The sequence below is a fragment of the Primulina huaijiensis genome, chromosome 11, assembly GCF_012295235.1.
Source record: "Primulina huaijiensis isolate GDHJ02 chromosome 11, ASM1229523v2, whole genome shotgun sequence".
In the NCBI taxonomy this organism is placed as follows: Eukaryota; Viridiplantae; Streptophyta; class Magnoliopsida; order Lamiales; family Gesneriaceae; genus Primulina; species Primulina huaijiensis.
The window spans coordinates 25,292,757-25,313,768 of NC_133316.1; the positions used below are offsets into that span (position 1 = coordinate 25,292,757).

Here is a 21,012-nt window from a genome sequence, read left to right on the forward strand (position 1 = left end):
TTATTACTTCTACCTTCGTTTGAATTTTTATTATTTTGTTATGCTTTAATTTCTTATATAAATAAATTGTGTTGGTTGCAGTATCGCATTATTTATATAATTCGAATCGAAATTAGTTGGTCCAAACACAAACATCTAATGGAAACCGCTCCTTATCCGATTCTAAACACGCCGAGCTTTGGCGGCGGCGGCGGCAGCAGGGGTACAATCAAGTTGAGCTATCATATGTTTGGCAACAAAATTTGCAGTAATTCTACTCGCTTTTCTTCAAAAGTTTGTCATTGTTACAGTGTTGGCCGAAAAATCAACACGTTGGATTTTGACCGGTTAATTATAAATGCCTCCCTAAGAAACGGTGCTGAAAATAACACATCCCGGAAACTCGCCATTCTTCTTGAAGTTGAAGGGTCAGTCGGTTTCTTTTGTCTTTTTTAATTTTGCGGCTATCTTTAGCTTTCCTCTTTTATGCGTTTGTTGTTGTTATTATTATTATTCTTGTATTACCATCTATGATTCTTGTTTAGTGACGATATTTTATGTTTTGTCTGGGATTTCCTTTCTTTTTCATTATCCTATCTGCGTCCTTTTTCTTTCCAGGTGGGAGGCAGACATGTATAATTACTTCACACATATACTTTAAAAAGCTATGGGTCACTACTCTTTTCATAAATAAGAAAACAAAATAGATTATGTTTTATTGTGCTTATAGATGAATAGTTGTATCATGTGTGCTGTAAACCGACGCTAATGATGCACTACCCTGTTTATGGGCTAATGCCTAATAAGTTATTTCTTTAGGGTTTTAATCGATGTGAACCGATCAGGCAATCGCCAAGCTTTTAATGCAGGTACTACTAATGCATTAAGCATATATTTCTGCTAACCTTGATTTTTGTTTTTCTTCTTTACCTTGATTGACTAGATTATATGCTGATTCTCTTGTGGCATCGAATGATATTTTCAGCATTTAAAAAGCTTGGATTAGACTGTGCGAATTGGACCAAACCAGTTTATTCCGACCTTGCAAGGTGTGATGCATCGATATTTAAACAAAATGGTTCTTTTAGGTCTGCTATGTGAATCAAATGAGGGAAAATCAATTTACTATGAGCCACTTATTTGATATATCATCATGCTCGTGTGAATCAAAATTTTCATCTTCTTTTGTTGGTTTGAGGCTTTGGTGTGTTTCAAATCGATATAATGTATGATAAATTTCTTCATGATTAGTGAGAACAGTGTTAATTCTGATTAAAAAATTGGATCTTGCTTTCACTTGAATACCTTGAATCACCCAACTCAATAAAACTTTGGGTGCTGAGAGTTTCCTAATATTTTGATCGGGCAGACAAAATAGTGTTGTGGAATTCCACTAGTCTTGTAGCAGAGAAAACGAGGTGATTGGTTAAATCATATTTTTTTGGTCTGTGTTAACTTGTGTTTCATGTTTGTTTGTTAGTTTGTCCATCCTATGTTCTTTGGGGTGATCACAAATTGATGAGACAACTGACAAACTGGAAAGGAAAATGTTGATAGTAATATTTCCATATGAATCCATCTTTTTTCAGCAAACATTTTCTGCACGTGAAAGGTTGAAGAATCCTTAGAAAAATGAGAAGTTTGCCATTTTCCTTAAATCTGTAATTTTCTTTTTTTCAGCAACACAAAGTAATTTTGCGTTATTGAAAGATGATAGCATCTAGATGCTTGAATACAAGCACGCTTGTCCATTTCATAAAATATTTTGACTTTTTAACATACTTCGTAACTTCTTGAATAATTTCTGCACTATCGATCTAATCAGACTTATTCGTAGATGCTCAGGAAAAGTGCTGGTGATGAGGAAAGGATGTTAGTATTGTATTTTAACAGGGTGAGCTCCTGCAAGTTTCCCGTTAGCAAGCTTACATATGATTGATGTTCCTCTATGTCTGTGAAAAGCTCTAATCAAGTAATTGTGATTTTGCTGTTTGTGCAGATTGGTTGGCCAACCTCAGTTGCTACCAATGAGAAGGAAACTTTTATGAAAAATGTTATTCGAGAAAAGGTATTGATGAGAAATAACTGAGCTTCATTCTGATTTTCATAAAATGTTATTGCCAAATTCTGTGGTTCTAGATGGCTGCAACTTTTTAATGTCGTTTTTGGAGTCTTGAAAAGGAAATAGAACTATTATTGCCACTGTTTGAGTACTGTATACCTCACTTTTGGGGCTTTTGATGCAATGAGTATCTTTATCCATTTTGCTTACATATTACCTCTATGAAACCATTTATTAATTAAATGTCAATTTTGTATGTGAAGTTACTACTTCCCTGTTTGCTAGGTTAAGTTTGTTTTGTGAAATATTTGATTAAATGTATAATAAACATTATTTCATGTATTTTTCTTGTGATAAAAATATTGGGTTAGATAGTTTTTGTTGAGCGTTAATTTGAGTCCGATAGGGATAGGAATATTAAGTTGTTTGATACATCCATTTGGAAATTATACTTGTTCTTGTTTGCAGATGAAGACGTTGATTGTCATTAATCATTATTCCATTTCGCTTTTGATTATCAATCTTTTACTGGAGTGGTATCTTTTTATTTGCATTTTTAGATCTCAATAATGTCACGTTACTTAATTTTTCTCAGCCACCTTGAGTTAATGAAAGGTTAATTCTTCCAGAAGTAGCTGAATCATTGATTTAACTGTCTGCAGAAGAATGCATTGGATGGTCTGATCACGTCAAAAGCTTTTTCTTTGAGACCTGGTGCCAAAGAGTAAGAAATCGGATTCTGCTTAATGTGATTTAACCTGACACGGAATTTACTTCCTGTCAGGTCCATTGCTTGAGCAGAGATTGTAGCATCATTTTTATATAGTATTGCCTCGGATGCACAATGCAGTTCTACCTTGTTTAGAGCTTCCATTTGGAGCTGACAACACGTCTTCTCCCATATATCCATGATCCTTTTTAGTTATAAGCATAATTTATAACTTGTTTTGTGGTACTGCCAGGTTTCTTTCCTCTTTCCTTGGTGGTTATTCTTTTTTGGTTGTCTTTATGACAGATTCGTCGATGATGCATTCAACGAAGGTGTGCATGTGGTAATCATGACATCATATAGTATACACGGGGAAAATGTTGCAAGGTTAGCTCAACTTATCATGTCTGCAATGGAGCATTCAAAACTTGTCCATTTTTAAATGATATGGCTGGAGGTCGGGGGTAACGATGTCATCTTCTAATGTTTGTATCAACACTTGATGCGACATCACGTTTTTCAGTGGATATCTATGGTTTATTGATAGGATATATCATTGATTATAGATCAGTTGTTGAAAAACTTGGAGCTGATCGAATATTAAAGATACAGACCATTGGAGTTGAAGAGGTCAAACAAAGTTTCTACGGACAACTTGTGTTTGGCAAAGGAGTATCCTCCAGTTTGGATGAACAATTAGCTAAGGAAGTGTACAAAGCAGGTGACATAAATCCTGGTACCATAATTTCTTCTTCTCAGCATATTCATAAGGGTAAGAATTGAGATGGTTTATTGTTTTTGGAATAGCTTCTTCCGAAAGACAAAGAATTGCGGAAGAGTTTGCTTCTATGCTGAAGGTGAAAGTTGAACTTAATACTAGTTCAAGTGAAAGGTTTTGCTCGTTCTCTCAAACTCTTAATAATTTGGCTTGCAGATTTCTTAGTATGCTTCATATGTATGAGTCATTGCATCAGTATTCAGATAGACCATCTGACCAAGCATGTACTTTGAAACATGTACTCAGAGTTGTCATTTTGTGAGCTTTTCCTTTCTTTTTTTTTGAACGGGTACAATCATCATCGCTACAATCAATCAACAACAAACTATGACAATCATTACTAGTAAACTATCAATACCACCCTCAAGCAATCAAATACAACTGGTAAACTATTTATGCCCACCATCAACTAATCAAGTTACCATCAAGTAATCAAATACTACAAATAACAATCAACAACAAATGAGTAAACACAACTCACACAAGTGGGACTCGAATACAAGACCTCTGGGTCTCGGGGCCTCACCCTGGCAGCAAGGGATCCTTGGCATTATGTGAGCTTTTGAGGCTGTTGTTTGCTGTAATGCTGTCGTGGAATGCTCATCCACGTACAAATTGTAATGTCCAATTATTATAATAAAATTAGTTTTCTATAAAAAAAACTTATAAATTAGCCAGCCAAACTGGCTTTGTTTGTCTGATGCTTTCTGGTGGACATGATTATTTTGGTTAGTTTCTCATATGTGCACATGGCATAAATTAGAATTATATATTTGTTAAAATTGAAGATATTGTGACTATGTTGGAAGATTGTATAAATAATATCTTGTAGATGTTTAATTTATATTATGTAGCATAGATTGATATAGGTATATATTTGGTTTCCTTAAGTCAGGGGATTGCTAGGATTAAGCTCTGAGGTTTTCATTCTAAATAGTTTAATATGTTGTATAAATACCATTTAGCTATTGGAAAATAATACAATGAAATTATTCTCTGATCTTTGACATGGTATCAGAGACTGTTTTTTCCTCTAAATTCACGTTTTTTTCTTCTTACCAAATAACGCTTATCGTTCTCTTCGGTCTTTAATCATTTTCGATTCTGAAGCTTCAAAAAAACTTGTAGTTGTGAAGCAATCTACTGCCAAATCGGAGGATTTAAATCTCAATCCAACGACTGGCGAATTGCAAAACATTCGGACGAACTATCGTTTCGATGGAAATTACTACTTGAAATGGTCCAAATTTGTGCGGACTTATTTGAAGGGAAAAAAGGAGAATTAATCACCTTCTTGGGATTAGACCCAAACCAGGGGAAGAAGGCTTCGACACGTGGGATGAAGCTAATTCTATGGTCACGTCGTGGCTGTGGGAGTCGATGGATCCAAGGATTAGTGACACTGTTATGTTTTTGACGTCTGCAAAGGCCATTTTGGAGTCAATCAAACGAACCTATTCGAAGGCTCGTGTACTGCCCATGTCTACGAAATCAAAATAGAGGTGGGATCAAGAAAATAAACCGATGATTACGCCAGCGAACTTCAAAATCTTTGGCAAGAACACGATCACTATCGAGTTCATTGTGATGAAAGGTTCAGAAGATGCCTCGACTCTGAAACAATTCATTGATAAGGACGGAGTTTATGATTTCTTAGTTGGATGAAACCCAAAATTCGATCAAGGGTCCAAATTCTAGGAAAAGATGAGATACCATCTTTGGAAGAAACAATCTCAGGCTGAAGAAAGTCAGAGAAGGGTGATGCTTGAATCTGAAAATTCAGAGGGGCCGGTGATGGTCGCGAAGATTCCAGAACAACGTCAAGCGAAGGAGTATGGAAGGGCAGCAATATCAAAAGTTGAAGGCCAAGAAAGTAAGAAAGATTTATGGTGCACTTATTGTTGAAAGACTGGACACACTAAGGACAAGTGCTGGAAATTACACGGCAGAAATAAGTACTGGAATCAATGATGGGGACAGACCAGAAGCATAAACCAAGCCCACTTTACTGTTAAGCAGGCAAGCCAAGAAGGTGACCCAGAGACTGAATGAACTTAGTAAGGAAGAGGTTGAGAGACTTCAAAAACTCCTTGGGAATGAAGAGAAGAACAGTGGTTTTAGTTCCTTAGCTCATTCAGTTAAGTTTCTTATCGCTGTGCCTCAGATATTGTTGTTAGAAATTTGTGTATTGTCGATTCAGGAGCCACAGACCATGTGACCCATTCCTCACTTAAATTCAACTACTACACACCTTGTCCAAGCAACCGAAAGATAACCATTGCTGATGGTTCTCTTATCGCTGCTGTTGGAATAGGAAGTATCCAAATCAGCCCCACAATTGCACTTCACAATGTTCTTCACGTGCCAAGATTATCCATCAGCCTAATATCTATGAAAAAGCTTCCTCTGACCCATAGTTGTCAAAGCCGAGTGCATCTCGCCCACCAGGCAAGGATACCAGGCGCAGCGACTCACTAAAGCGAGCCTGGACTAGCCTTGGAAGTTTACTCAAGCACGCCTGGGTGAATTTTTTTAGTTACTTGTTTAAAACAAATAGCCAAAACCCAAATCCTAGCAATCCAACGACCCAACACCGGAATCAGAACATGAGAGCTCTGAACAAAAGAACGAGGTGAGCGCATCTACATCCTAAACAACAAGATGGTGAAGAAATTAATGTTGATCAAGAAAATGATAAAGTCCAAGAAGAACACAAGTGGGATCTCTGATGATTCGATGGAAGAAGATGAACTTGATTTGGATGATTGAAAAATTTTAATCATGTTATTAATTACTATGAACTTATTAATTATTTTTTTTGATGTGACATTGTGACTTAATTATTTCATATTTTAATATATTTATTCTAAGGTAAATATATTTTTTAAAATTTAAAAATGTGCGCCTCACCTTGTGCCTCAGGCTCCATGGCCTTGATGCGCCTTGAGCCATTGAAACTATGCTCTGACTTGAAATGTAATGTGCTTTTTATCCATCTCATTGTGTATTTCAGAACCAGGGGAGTGTTAAAACTGAAGATATTGTAATTATGTTGGAAGATTATATAATAATTATCTTGTAGATCTTTAATTGATATTATGTATCTTAGATTGATATCGGTATATATATATATATTTTCTTAAATCACGGATTGCTAGGATTAAGATCTAGAGTTTCCATTCTAAATAGTTTAGTATGTTGTATAAATATCATGTAGCTATTGGAAAATTATACAATGAAATTATTCTCCGATCTTTGACAATATTGTCTATTGGTTGGTCTAGAAGGTGATTTGATGCTTCTGGTTGACCGTTATGAACTTTATGGTGTTTATACAGCTTGCAAAATGTTGTTGCTGCACTAAGGGCGGGGGCTGAATATGCAGAAGTTCCAGTTGAAAAATGCCTTTTGGTTGCGGGAAGCCTATTTGGAGTTTCCGCAGCTGCGCAAATTGGCATGCCTTGTGTAGTTCTTCGTAGCAGGTATTCTGAAACGAGTAAAAAATATTATGGTGTTTTTTATTTAAGTTGTTTGATTCTAAATTTGTATTGTGTTTTATGTTACTCTTTTTTATTTGTGTTTTATGTTGCTCTGTCATCTTGTTATGGTGGTTCCTGAAGTTCAACTGCAAGAGCTGAATTTCCTACGGCAATGGCTGTGATAGATGGATTTGGTGGCGCAGACTTGACCATATCAAGACTTTGCAAAAAATTGTCGTCTTAAGTTCAAAACATTGTAACTTTAAATATTCTTTGTGCTGGTCTTTTGTGTTATGAGTTTTAGCTCAAGTGTTGTACGCTGTTTCTGTGTATGTTAAACAGGTTCTACTGTCGATGAGGAGGTGTGAAAAATGACCTGCATTTTTTTTCTTCAATCAAGATGATAGCTGGGGTTTCTGAACTTCCACCATAATTGTTTAGTTTGTGATTTCTTATACTTTTTTTTATCATATTGATCAGGGAAATCCTTGTTGCGGGCATATCGTACAATCTCACCGAAAGTGTCAGAAAATGGGATTTGTCTATGCTATGCCGTGCATTCTATATAAAATGTTCACGTGAACATCTGAATTCAAAACAAAAAAGTATTGATTGCCTCCTCAAGTTTTGATTGAATTTTGATGTTACGCAATATATTGTATAAAAATACACAGAGAGTAATCCTAACACTCCTATGTAGCATAGAATAATCCCAGAGAATGGGCCATAACAAGAAACAAAATACCACGGGGAAAATAAAGCCGTGCAGCTTAGCTTTGCTCATAACAAACTAAAAACTGTGAGAATAGTACACATTGAACATGAGGCCAAAGAAGCCAATACTTACTACCAACTACACGCTCATTTAAGGCCAAAACAAAACTTCTACAAAGGAAAATTGGACGGTACCCAAGAATAGGAGCGAGGAACAGTTGCAATTCTTAGCTCCACCAAATGCCATGTTAGCAGTTGCATCATATCTTTTGTCTTTGTAAACCATAAAATATTTGCGAAGAAAATTTCCTCTATCTGCTGCTTATTGAGAACTTCAGCTGGAGCCAACTGTTGTAAGGAAAAAACAAATCATGTTTACGTACAATGTGGGCCTCCACATAAGTCGAATGAACAGCTGGAACTATTACACAATTTGCAGGGCAACACCAAAATCTAGAATTTTCCCAGTTAGTTTGAGATAGAATCCTCCAAATCTGGAAGCCTTTCAATTTCTTTAGCACCAGCTACCACACAAGGGGTGACATCTGTATCAGATGGTCAATCTTCAGCAGTCGTTGAAATGTTCGGGTCAGTTTGCACTTAGAAATGAAAATGGAATCAGAACAATTCAAACTGCAGAGCATCAAAAGTTCAGCCGCCCGCTGCTTAAGTACGGGACTGCATCCACTCTGGATAACAAGAAGAAGCTTTGCAGCAAGATCTGCATCCACAGACAGATACCAAGGAACATTCTTCTGGGGAAAGTTGGCATACAGACAAGAAGATCGAAAGTGCATAACCAATAGAACTTTATGAAATTCTCATCAGTATTTTAACTATGATAGAAATAGTATTTGAACAATCCTTTAAAGCTTGTCTCCCTTCAGGCACAGATGATAGAGCATCCAATATGAACAAGGCTAAATCAGTACACTCCATATTCAAGCCATTAATCAACTCTACTGAGCTCCAATGGATACCATCAAACTCCCAATTTGCTTGTGTGCGCAAATTAGTTTTAGGAAACCAAGCGCTGGTAGATGTCCATGCGGGTGTCTCCTATCCCTCGCCAGTCTCATCAGAGCAACCAACAAGCTATGGTTTGCTACAATTTCTGTTCGAAAATGGTTCTCCATCAAAGTCACAATCAATCTAACACAATTTATTTTCGTTTCAATGGAACCTACGTTCAAGACAATGGACAATACCTTGGCAGGTTGCATCAAGTTGGTCTTCGGTTCATAACTTAAAGACAAATTCACGAGAACTTCAATAACTTCAGAGCATACGGCATAGGAAGTAAAATGACCTAGCAAAGATGATAGAAGAGCTACACCACCCTCATCCACAATGTTCTTCCTAGCAGTAGAATGATTTCCGACTACTCATCTCAGTTCCTTCAATGATTGGATCCTGCCTTTCCCTTGACCTTTTTCAGGGTGATGAGAAGCTCTGATGCCTGACCCTGTGCATCTTCGGATTTCTTTTTCATTTGCGTACTTCTGAGAGAACCGAGCATAGAATCAATCGCAAAGGGTCCTGTTTGGCGTAACCGAATTGTCCCAAAGTTCTTGCATTGTAGTGGGACAAGTGTAGTGCCCCAGGCTGTACCATTTGAGAATGTTGGATTTCTCATAAGTTTGCCCGGTGCAAAGTGTAACAGGTTCTTGCATGGGTTCAAGTGAAATGGGGAAAATAAACACTGATGGAACTTCAGGTAGATTTAGCTCTTCAATAATTTTCTGCGGATCCAGTTTCTCCGCAACCCCACCGTCATAACCAGCAAGTGGAAGTCCACCCAAGAATCCATCTTTGACCTCCCATCTCCACCATCCTCAAACCCAACATCTTTTTTGAAGGCTGAAACACAGGTATATTGGCAATCTTTCTTAAAAAATGCCCAACTTCTATAAGACTGAAGTCTCTTGTAAAAGGACTGACCACCCCCACAGCCTTTCAAGAAATCTTGTCACAGATACAACTGATGTGCATGAAGCTCGCTAAAGGGAATAAACAAATAATGTTTTTTTTTCCTCGGAGTATCTGGCTTTCATTGACATGAGCAAGCAACAATGTTCACTTTCGGAGGGGAAACCTTTATTTTTCCTCCCCTCACCCTTTTCTCTGTTTCTTTTCGCTTTATCGGGTTTTTCTTTTTGTGGCCAAAAGGCTCATCACTATCACCACACAACATATCATAAAACATTCATAATAAACACAGTTTCCCAAAAATCAATTATTTGTACCTTATCTTCTCCTTCAAGACCAAATATAAATCTGGACTTAACAGAGATCTTCTGGAAGAAAAAGGAAAGAGAAAAACCTGAGCAAAATGCAATACAATGAAGTCCCCGATAAAGAAAAAAAAAAAAAAAACCTGTCGAAATTTAAGGCCAGACGCAATTGTTGATTAGAGTGCCTTGACCCCATACAATCTGAAATAAAACTAATTGTTTACAAGTGCCACGCCGCCTAGTTTGACCGCCGTGGTTTGACTGTCGGTCTTTTCCCTTGTGGTTTTGACTGTTTTTCATTGCACCCAGCCACCTAAAAGTTTTGTTTATTAATTCAATACATCATCTTTATTATTAAATTAATATATATAAAAAAACAAAATAAATTACAACCAATTATTTAAATAATTTGAATCAAATGTTTGATGAAATAAATACGTGGAATCAATTAATTTGTATATCAAACAATATTATACATACATATAGATATATATATATATATATATATCCACATTAATTGAATATAATATATACCCTTTTAAAAAAATGAGTTTTTATAATTTTTTTGGATATTCATCATCAAAATTATTTTATGATTTCTCAATAAATTTATTATGGGCCATGTTTTTTAAAAAAAAAATTGATGTATTTTCATGTTACAAATGAATGAATGGTTGTGAAGTAATTCAATTACTTAGTTAAATAGGAATCTCTAACTTCATTGCAGGGTCGTGCTTATTAAGAGTCAAATGAGTCCAATGACTCAGGTGCATCTTTTTTTTTGGGTCCAAAAATTTTAAAAAAAATTTATTATATATAATACTAGATAGCCCAAAAAATAAAGAGTTATTTTGGGATTTTAGCCTTGGTCAATACAAATAATTAATTAGTGTTATATAAAAAAAATATAAGTAAGTTAAAACTTAAACATATTTATGAGCAAGTAGCTTTTTTTGAAACGATTGATAAAATGATCTTAATTCGCTTAAAAAACTACTAGTTTATCGGAACATAAAGCTATTTTTTAATTTTATTTTTGGTTGATTTCGCTACATCTGTTATATTATTGGTTATTAACTAACTTATATAAATATAGCAATTAGCAAGCACTTAATACAAATTTGTAATGTGTTTTAATTGTACTCGATCACATTCGGGATTGAAATTGATTTGTAGAAACAGATAAATAAGCGCACACACAACAATACCATAGGCACATCAGACATCGCACAAACTGATCAAGATACTCTTCCACTGTTTTATATTCAACCTCTGGATACAGCTCCGAGACCTCAACCCCGAACGACGGCTCGATCTCGAAATATGTTTGATCTTCCTTCACAAAAATCGAGTGGTTGATTGAGAAATATGAAGACAAGCAAATATGTTTCAAAAAAGCTCGATTTGAACAGTTTCAAAAATATGAAGAAACATTTGGTTTTTTGTTCAATCTAGAGAGGTTACAACGTGCAGACGATGAAACTTTGTTGAGGTCTTGCAAAAATCTTGAAAATTCTAACTCATAAGGGTTGTTCTGATATTAATGGGGATGATCTATTTTCAGAGTTGACATTTTTGAGGTGCTCATTACCAAGAGAAGCAAAATCGGCCATTGATGTAGTGAATTACTTGAAGAAAATGGATGAGTGTTTCCCAAGTGCTCATATTGCTTATAAAATCTTGTTGACTGTCCCGATCACAGTAGCAAGTGCAGAGTGAAGTTTCTCAAAGTTAAAGCTCATCAAAACTTTTCTCCGATCAACCATGTCACAAGAAAAATTGAATGGATTGACTATGTTATCGATTGAGAAAGAAATTACTAAACAACTTAATTATACAGACTTGAGTAGTATTTTTAGCTCTAAAACTGTTAGAAATGTTGTTTTTTAGTGATCATTTTGGACATGTTTGATATTTTTATTCATTTAGTTTTTTATATTATCTTTAACGTATTGATTTAATTTGAAAAATTGCTTTGGAACTTAAAAAATATGAACACACATTATGATTCAGAGACCTCTTTTTAAAAGTTAGACTCAAGCCCAAATATTGTTAGGATCGGCCCTGCTCCAGTGTAAATGATGGTCAAATGGGTGCTCCTTCAATATGGTTTATTTGAGAGTTTGGAATCAATCCATCTTGAGCTAATCCTTAATTATTGTGGATCCATTCGTTAATATGTGATCGAGTATGAACCCTTCATGTTTGAACAACTCATAGTCATTAAATCTGTAATAGTGATTATATTCTCACTGTAGCATGCTTCACTCTGGGTTGATGACAAAACACAGTAACCGCACAAGAGAAAAGCGAAGGAGGCCACGTGTGCATTCAAGAGAAGAACAATAACACATACAAGTGTTTTCTTCTTTTAGTTAGGATTTAGGGAACCCTACCCCAAACAGTTATGTTTTAATTTCTTTTTAAGATTGAATTTATTATTGAGCATAATTGATTATTTTATTGGTTTCTATTGTATTATTGGAGTATTATCAATTTCGAAGTGATTTTATGTTATAATTGAGATCGACAGAAGATTTTATAACACGATAGAGTAACATAATTCATGGATATACAACTTTCATACACATACGAGGTTGAGTACGTAATGATAGTCATAGTCTAATAGGTCGAAAGTTAGAGGATTCCACAGTTCATTAATGCGATTGCAATTGTTAAATAACACAAGTACATTCGGTTATTGCATTTTATTAATTAGATTAATATAGTTCGACATAATATATTGATAAATTAGGAAATCACGTCAAAAGCATGACTTATGAATTGAAATTCAAACATTAGAGGAGATTAAGGAGTAAGTGTACCGATATCTTAACAAGTTTTTATTTATTCACTTGATTTAAATTATTTTTATTGTGTTTATTGAATTATTTTATTTTATTGTCAAATTTCTTTGATAAATTTCATTTTTTCATTGTAGTTAACTAAATAATTGTGTTTGAGATAAATTTGTCTAATCAGTTTCTATGGGAATGATACTCGTACTTTGTACATTATACTATAATTTGACTCATGCACTTATTCGAGAATAAAAGTTTTATTTTTTATTGGGGATTTTCAGTCCAAGAAATGCTCGATCAAGTTTTTGTCGTCGTTTCCGGGAATCGAAATTGAGAAATTTTTATTTTAGTTACTTTCTTTAGTTTATTTTTTCTTTATTTATTGTACTTCATTCATGCGTGCTTTATCGTTTTCTATTATATTTTCCAGGAATTTTTCTTGTGTAATATTCGAAACGTTCCATCAATAAGTATTTACAAGTTTTGCCCAACAACAGGGAAAGCCATTCTATTTAGCATGTGATATGTTCAAAAATTTTGCAAACAACTCTAGGTATCATGATTATCAAGACGGAGATGAATATAGTTTGGAATTGATCATGGATCGACTCGATGTTATCAGGGAAGAATATGTGGCATTGACTGAGAAAGCTATAAAAATCGGGCTCAGTCGGAAAAAGTCTTTAAAAAATATCATATGAAAATGAGCCATTAATGAAGTTTGGAGATGACAAAATTCTCGTGACTATCGATTTGATCTCATCGTTAGTATTGTGATATAGACATCCACGTGATACTTCTCTTCCTCCAACACCGATTTCTAAAAATTTTGTTCCTCGAGAGCCAACACCGATATTCTCTTCCCCTTCTTTATCATTATTTGTGGAGTGTAGGTGACGAGCTTAGAGATTGTACATCATGCCAGATTTGAGGGCACATGGAATCAAGACCTATATGTGGTATCATATGACATCTATTTTGGGTGTCAACCACTCTTTGATGGATGCTTTTGAGTGTCAAGCTGCCGACTAAAAATCAGGCACTACTTGAGAGGCAATCCAATCGTTTTATTTCATTTTTATTTATTTAAATTAATTTTTTTTTTTGCATTGAGTTCTTGTTTTTTGTGAGTTAACCTAGCTTAATCCGTTAAGTTTTCGTTCAAGATGAGCAAATTGGAGAAAGTTGAAGAGTGGTGGCTTTAGAATTCGGTGTAGGAGAAGAAAATTAATGTTCATATATCCTTAGTCCTCAAGCCCACTGCCTTACAATCAACCAAGTGAGTTTTTTTCTACATTTCTTATTCTTGCATTTAGAATTGTGTTCAATTGATTTTGTGTCTTATGTGTCATTCAGTGAATTGGGGACAATGCACAAATTTAGTATGGGGAGGGGGTAATTCTTTTCTTTTATTTATTTTTTGTCATATGAAAAAAAAAAAAAATTTATCATGCATTGTGTTGTGTCGAGCCATATTTCGTTTAGGTGGTGACGAGATTGGTAATTATTGGTCAATGATGAATATGAATTGATGACATACATGTTCACTGATTTTGATAACTTCATTAATTTAAGATGTTTTTTTTGTTGTAGCATGAAATTTTTATTTAAATGTTGAATAACTTTGAACACGAATGTTGGAAATGGTTAATTGTGTGAATAATAGTGAAGTTCAAAATTTTTGTAGGGAACTTAAGAAACATGAAATGTTTGTTGAACTTGAGTGCATATCCTTTGAAATGAAGTACTCACCAGTTGCATGAAAATGACTTAGACAATTTTAGTGATTATGGAATTGAATCGAGCCTGTCTTGAAACATACATTTACAAACTCATCCTTACATCAAGCCTCAATATTGTAACCTTAAACAAATGAACTCAAAAGCCATACATTCATATCCTATAGGAGTATTTGCACTTGTGAAAGAAAAATGTTTCTTGCCAAAAAAAACTTTTCAAAAGAGAATATGTAAGGTGAGGGGGAGCCAAATAAAAGGATAAAATCTTATTCCTAGGCTAAAAAGAATGGAATGTATAGGGAAAAAAATGTCATATGAAAAATCTTACATTGCATAAATGAAAATGACCTATGTACTCTCACCTTTTGTTCATTCCCTGTTGTAGCATTCATCTGAAATATATTTTGCACCTATGAAGTCTTGATGATTTGTATTTGTTGGTGAGTAACTAATGGATAGGGGATGTATGAGAGAAAGAATTGCACTAACTTGTTGACCGAGTGACTTGCAATTCTTGAGAATGAATGTATTTTAATTGCATGCTACTAGCAACAACATAACACACACACGTTAATATTCAAAGAAAAATGTAGTGTCCAGATTCAAGGGTTGTGATGACTTGTGTTGCAGTGTGATCGGTGGAAAATATGCCAAAGATTCGTCGAGGCATTAAAATGAAAGCCATGAAATCAACATTAAACTAGTTTTTATTGTTTTTTATCTTGTTTTATAAACTATTTTGCTCGAAGGCAAGAAACAGATTAGTATGAGGAGGTTGATAGGGGTTATATTTACGTGTTTTATTGGTTTGTTTTTAGTTTATTTTGCATGAGTTTGTATGTGTTGAGTCCAAGTTTAATTCTTTTGAATGTCGGATTCTGACTATGGTCAGCATGAGAAAATTGATAGGGGTTATATTTACGTGTTTAATTGATATTTTTAAAGTTTATTTTGCACGAGTTTATGTGTGTTGAATCCATGTTTCATTCATTTGAGTGCCAGATTATGACTATGGTCACTGTCACGCCCCGAGACCGGGGTTAGTCTACACCGGCGTTGTTCAACAATCACATAATCGTCAAACAACAAGCATTGCAGTATAGTATATACCAAAACCAGTTTATTTCTCATAATCAACAAAAGAATCGTCTTTACAACTTAAATACCAAAATAAACTGATTAAAAATATTTTAATAGTGCGGAAGCGATAAACATAAACTAATCTTTAAAACTTCTGGAATAACTCGGGATCTTCTACCATCCCCAAAATTGCTCTTGCTTTTCTTCATCCAATTGCTCTTCGTTCTTATCTGGGTGGGGAGGAAGTAAGGGGTGAGTATTTTGGAATATACTCAGCAAGTAAGGGTCGTTCGAGACATGAAGCAAAATATACATATACTTGAATTCAAATTTTACATAGCATATCATAACTTGAATAATAACGAATATTCATACTTCATAATAATAACATGTCATCACATATCATACTCGTATAGCATACTTGTTTAGCACTGAAAGTGATCTCATTTCCATGGTTTCCTGATATCAGTCTCCTATATGTTAATCCTCTAAGGAGTAAGGCCATGTCCAATATGTTAATCCTTTATGGAGTGAGGCCGTACAATGGTTACCATCCCACCGTATAAGGGTCATAGTTCGGAAATCTTTTCCCATATCCAATCGAATTCTAACAGTGCTTTGAACATAATAACTTGACAAATCTTGAAGAAAATATATCATGAACAAGGAATTATGCTCGAACGAACTTTCAAAAACTGAAGGGAGATTCGTACACAAATTATAATTTCTTTAAACGCAAGCCCACTTCAAAGAACAAGTGAGGCAAACAAAAACTCACTTACGAAAGAATATATACATAACAACAGCGCACTAACGAAGGAGAAGTGTGCAAATTATAGTATAACAAAAACCCACTTACATTGAATAATTCGAAAAAAAATGAGAACTAATGATGGTAGGATTTCGAAACTGAGCCTGGATCTGGACTGCTGCAGAGCTTCGATACTCGGCACACTAAGAGAGCAAAGTTTTTAAAATTCCTAGGGAGAAATAGAGAGGAAATTTCGAAAATGTGGAGGTGTGAATTTCTAATGGCATGACCCTCTTATTTATAGGGGTTGGCTGCTATCCTGATCATGTATTATCCTAGTATTTGAACTTTGAATCAAACTTTAAATCTAGGATAATTATCATATCTTATCCATGATACTGGATAATTTCGAAATCTATATATCCATTCCTTGGATATATTTTCGAAATATTCTCTTATTCAAGCATGAAAAATTTCGAATTTTGTGTCTAATTCCCAATATTCGGTAGATCTTTTATTTTTCAGTTCAATTAAATCCTTTCTCTTAAATCCAAAAAATCTCCTTTAGTAATTTCAAATTTGTGGTAAATTATCCCAAAAATAATACTCTTGATTTTCCCTAAAATTCTGGTTGGCAAACTCTTAAATTTTCTCATGCCTGTATTTTTTTATCATGCAGAATTTTTCTTATCTCCATAATTTCGAAAATGCTAATTAAATATTCCAAGATTTCGAAATTTAGGGATCATATTATCCTCTTGCTTGATCTTTATTCAGGTACCAATATCATATCAAATCTTAGATCTTTATCTGGTATCAATATCATATCAAATCTTAGACCAGATGTATCAATATCATATCAAATCTTAGATCTTTATCTGGTATCAATATCATGTCAAATCTTAGATATTTATCTGGTATTAATATCATGTCAAATATTATATCTTGGTTTATTTATCCTAAAATTAGGTTTATCATTAAAATTCATATCTCCAGAAAAAAAAATCGGGGTTTCACATCCCTCCCACCTTATGGAAAGTTTCGTCCACGAAACTTGGGTTGACTTGATCTTTGAATAAATAAAAATATTCTTCTCGCATTCTTTCTCCCATGCTGCTTCCTTTCTACGTGATTAGAAAATCGTCTAAAATTCCTAAATCATATTCCAATGATTCTTTTCAGACATCTTAATAACTAAAGTGTCGATTTACTTATACTTTGAATTATACTTGTAACACAATATTTTCTTATTATTACTTCTATTGCTACACCAAGTTAGAATACTCGTATTGAACCAGAATTATTAGAATCATTGAATCTACAACAACTTACTGTAACCCAATATTAACATAGCTCAAAACTTAAAACTAATATAAAATCTTGGAACTTAACTCAATATCAATCTATATCCTATTGATTTAAATCCCAAAAATTATAACTCAGTCGTCATAAAATAAAATCTTATTCAACCTTATACGAATAAAATTAATCCTCAATTAATTCTTGTGCTAAATCTTACTTGCCCTAAACCTTACTTTCCTCAAGACCATGAGCTTAGAGGGCTCTAACACAAACTATTTTCATTGAATGTCTTTCTCCTTGAATCATTCTTAGTACCGTAATAAAATTCAAAACTTATTATGTTGTATTTTTCTCAATATCAAATAATATCTCGTAACTTATTTTATTCATATAAAGTCGTAATCTACTAGTTATCCCAAAATAATATAAATTACTAAACCTGAAGATATTGTCTCCAAACTCATTTATACAAGATAACCCAAAATCATACATATTTAAAGTAAACGCTTAACATTCTTAAGAACCCAAATTAATGTTATCACATTTAACTATTGCCCAAAATCAACTTCTATATTGGAATATTCAAAACTTATTATAACTCTTATATTAGATTTTCACATACTAGTTTTTTTTCCATAAATAATTTATTGTCCCCAAATCAAATATTTCATCTAAGTCAGAAGCTTAAGTCAACTTATGTCAGATAGATATAATCCCAACAATATATGTCAATACTAATTGTTTCCTTAATCCAATTCCATTGAAGTCAGACAAAAACTACAGGAAATGCGTTGGGCGGGATTTTTCGAGAAATTTTTCAAAAATGGAAAGTTTAGTGTGGGGACCCGGGCTCTAACTCGATTATCTTTGGGATTAATTGGATCTTTGCTAGAAAATGTGGGTCAAAATTTTGCTTTTAACATTTATTCAAATGTATATAAACAAGCACAAAACATTATATAAAGTACTGTCATCTTATTCAACTCTAAATAACATTCACATGTTCGTCTACAATTAACATACTAGTGTTTATAAATTCAGTACATGCCTAGTAAGAAACCACTAGTAATCTTCTACGCCCGTAATCTCCAGGCTATCTCGATCTCTCATCCTCTGCGTGACCCTGATCCTGTCCCACCTGTTGTTATGCACACATACAGACACAACAACAGCCGGATACTCCGGTGAGAACAAATCCCAGTATAAAACATGTATACATGCATGTCATGCAATTAAATACAATGTAATAAAACATAAATCAATGTTTATGACACATTAGTGAATACAGATATAACTCAGCGACTCTTATTCTTTGACTCGACTCAAATCTAAGTCTAGGGATCCCGGTGTGAATAAGACGTAACAAGTCTCCCACCTACTCTCCCAATCGTGGTGGCGGTACGTCTTATTCCTAGACTTCGGTCCTGTCTGTATCGAGTGTCTACAATCGGAGGACATCTGCTCCTATGCGTCGATACCACCGAACATCTAGAAATTTTGGCAACTCTGCCAATGACTCTCCTATCTCAATGCTTGTATACAAATCAATATAAAGAACAAGCATAGCAATGTATAGCAATCTAGTATGTGATTTTGGGAAACTCGAATCAAGTCTAACTCGAGTTGTATCTTCCCGAATCAACATGAATTATACCTTTCTTGTCGTAATCCTGGTCTGAACAAGTCGAAGTCTTGAAATCTTGATACTAATCAGTCAATACAAATCTGAAATGACATGTATAAAATGTCCCATGTCAACCTTTAACTCAAAGGAATACATATACGGATCAATATGCAATCTCGGTACGTTTCGACAGCATAACGGCGTAATTTCACGATGCCGATCAACTCAAACATCAATAATCAATATCAATAACTCATAATCCTCCCAAATATATTCCATCACCTCCACATTTACATAATTCAACTCAAGACATGCTGGAATTTACACAACATCGCATAACATATCCGTTCTTCGCTCTGGTGTCAAAAAATGTGCCTCATCATCTCAACAACATATATTATCAAACATATATTGATTTTTCCAACCCAAAAATATCAAAACATGCTGGAAAGTAATAAAATCTATACCCTTTCAAAGCCCTTGTCGAGAGGAGTAAGAATCTCAACTCGGATCGATAATCGGATGGTTGGATTCTTCAAAATCACCAATCTAAGGTAAGATGAAGCTTGAGGGAATTTCTGAACTTTCTCTCTCACTTTCCTGCTGAAATCTCGAAGGAAATGAAACAATACACATTATATATGCATGGCAAGGACACTTGGCTTATTTTTCATTCTGCACGTCTCGCGCATATGCGCGACCTCAACCGGCGCATATGCGCGAGACCTTCGGTCTCGGCATTTTGGCTGTTCTGCTGCTCGCGCATATGCGCGCACTCTTCTCGCGCATATGCGCGAGACCTACGGTCTCCGCATAATTCAATTCCAGCAACTCGCGCATATGCGCGTCGCTTCTCGCGCATATGCGTGAGGCCTTCGACCTCGGCACATGGAACTCGCGCATATGCGCGTCTCTATGCCGCGCATGTGCGCGATACCTACGGGATTTCAACTTAGGCTAGCTCGTGCATGTCCCATTCTGATCGCGACTTGATCCATCTATAAGCGCTACAAGTCATAATCATTAATCTCAGATTATCAACATAAAATTCTCGGGCATTACATTTAGATAAAAACATATGGATTTAAAGCATATGTTACATGGAGTTCAAAACAAGTGACGGAACCGAATTTGGAATTTCTTACGAAAAGTTATAGGCTCTACGAAACTTTCCTAAAACACGATTTCGAGGGCCTAGATCATCGAATTACTAATTCGAGAAAAAAAATTTCCCATCAAGATTATGAACCTGGAGGCTCTGATACCATTTAAATATCACTGCCCGAGACCGGGGTTAGTCGACGCCAGCGTTGCTCAACAATCACATAATCGTCAAACAACAAGCCTTGCAGTATATTATATACCAAAACAAGTTTATTTCTCATAATCAACAAAAGAATCGTCTTTACAACTTAAATACCAAAATAAACTGATTAAAAAAGTTTTAATAGTGCGGAAGCGATAAATATAAACTAATCTTTAAAACTTCTGGAATAATTTGGGATCTTCTACCATTCCCAAAATTGCTCTTGCTCTTCTTCATCCAATTGCTCTTCGTTCTTATCTGGGTGGGGAGGAAGTAAGGGGTGAGTATTTTGGGAAATACTCAGCAAGTGAGGGCCGTTCGAGACATGAAGCAAAATATACATATACTTGAATTCAAATTTTACATAGCATATCATAAATTGAATAATAACGAATATTCATACTTCATAATTATAACATGTCATCACATATCATACTCGTATAGCATAATTGTT

The 21,012-nt window shown here is 34.7% G+C and overlaps 1 protein-coding gene and 1 pseudogene across 1 annotated transcript; one reads left to right on the top strand and one right to left on the bottom strand.

Moving 5' to 3' along the window:
* Positions 1–92: 92 nt before the first annotated feature.
* Positions 93–7,434, top strand: LOC140987577 (CBBY-like protein). Its single transcript, XM_073456144.1, has 11 exons — positions 93–407; positions 799–848; positions 965–1,028; positions 1,825–1,873; positions 1,979–2,047; positions 2,704–2,765; positions 3,057–3,137; positions 3,317–3,471; positions 3,558–3,642; positions 6,867–7,010; positions 7,149–7,434. Exons 1-11 carry the CDS (start codon positions 139–141, stop codon positions 7,249–7,251), a joined length of 1,131 nt encoding a protein of 376 aa, XP_073312245.1. The 5' UTR covers positions 93–138; the 3' UTR covers positions 7,252–7,434.
* A 193-nt stretch (positions 7,435–7,627) lies between these two features.
* Positions 7,628–11,721, bottom strand: LOC140988540 (U-box domain-containing protein 30-like; annotated as a pseudogene).
* Positions 11,722–21,012: the final 9,291 nt, after the last annotated feature.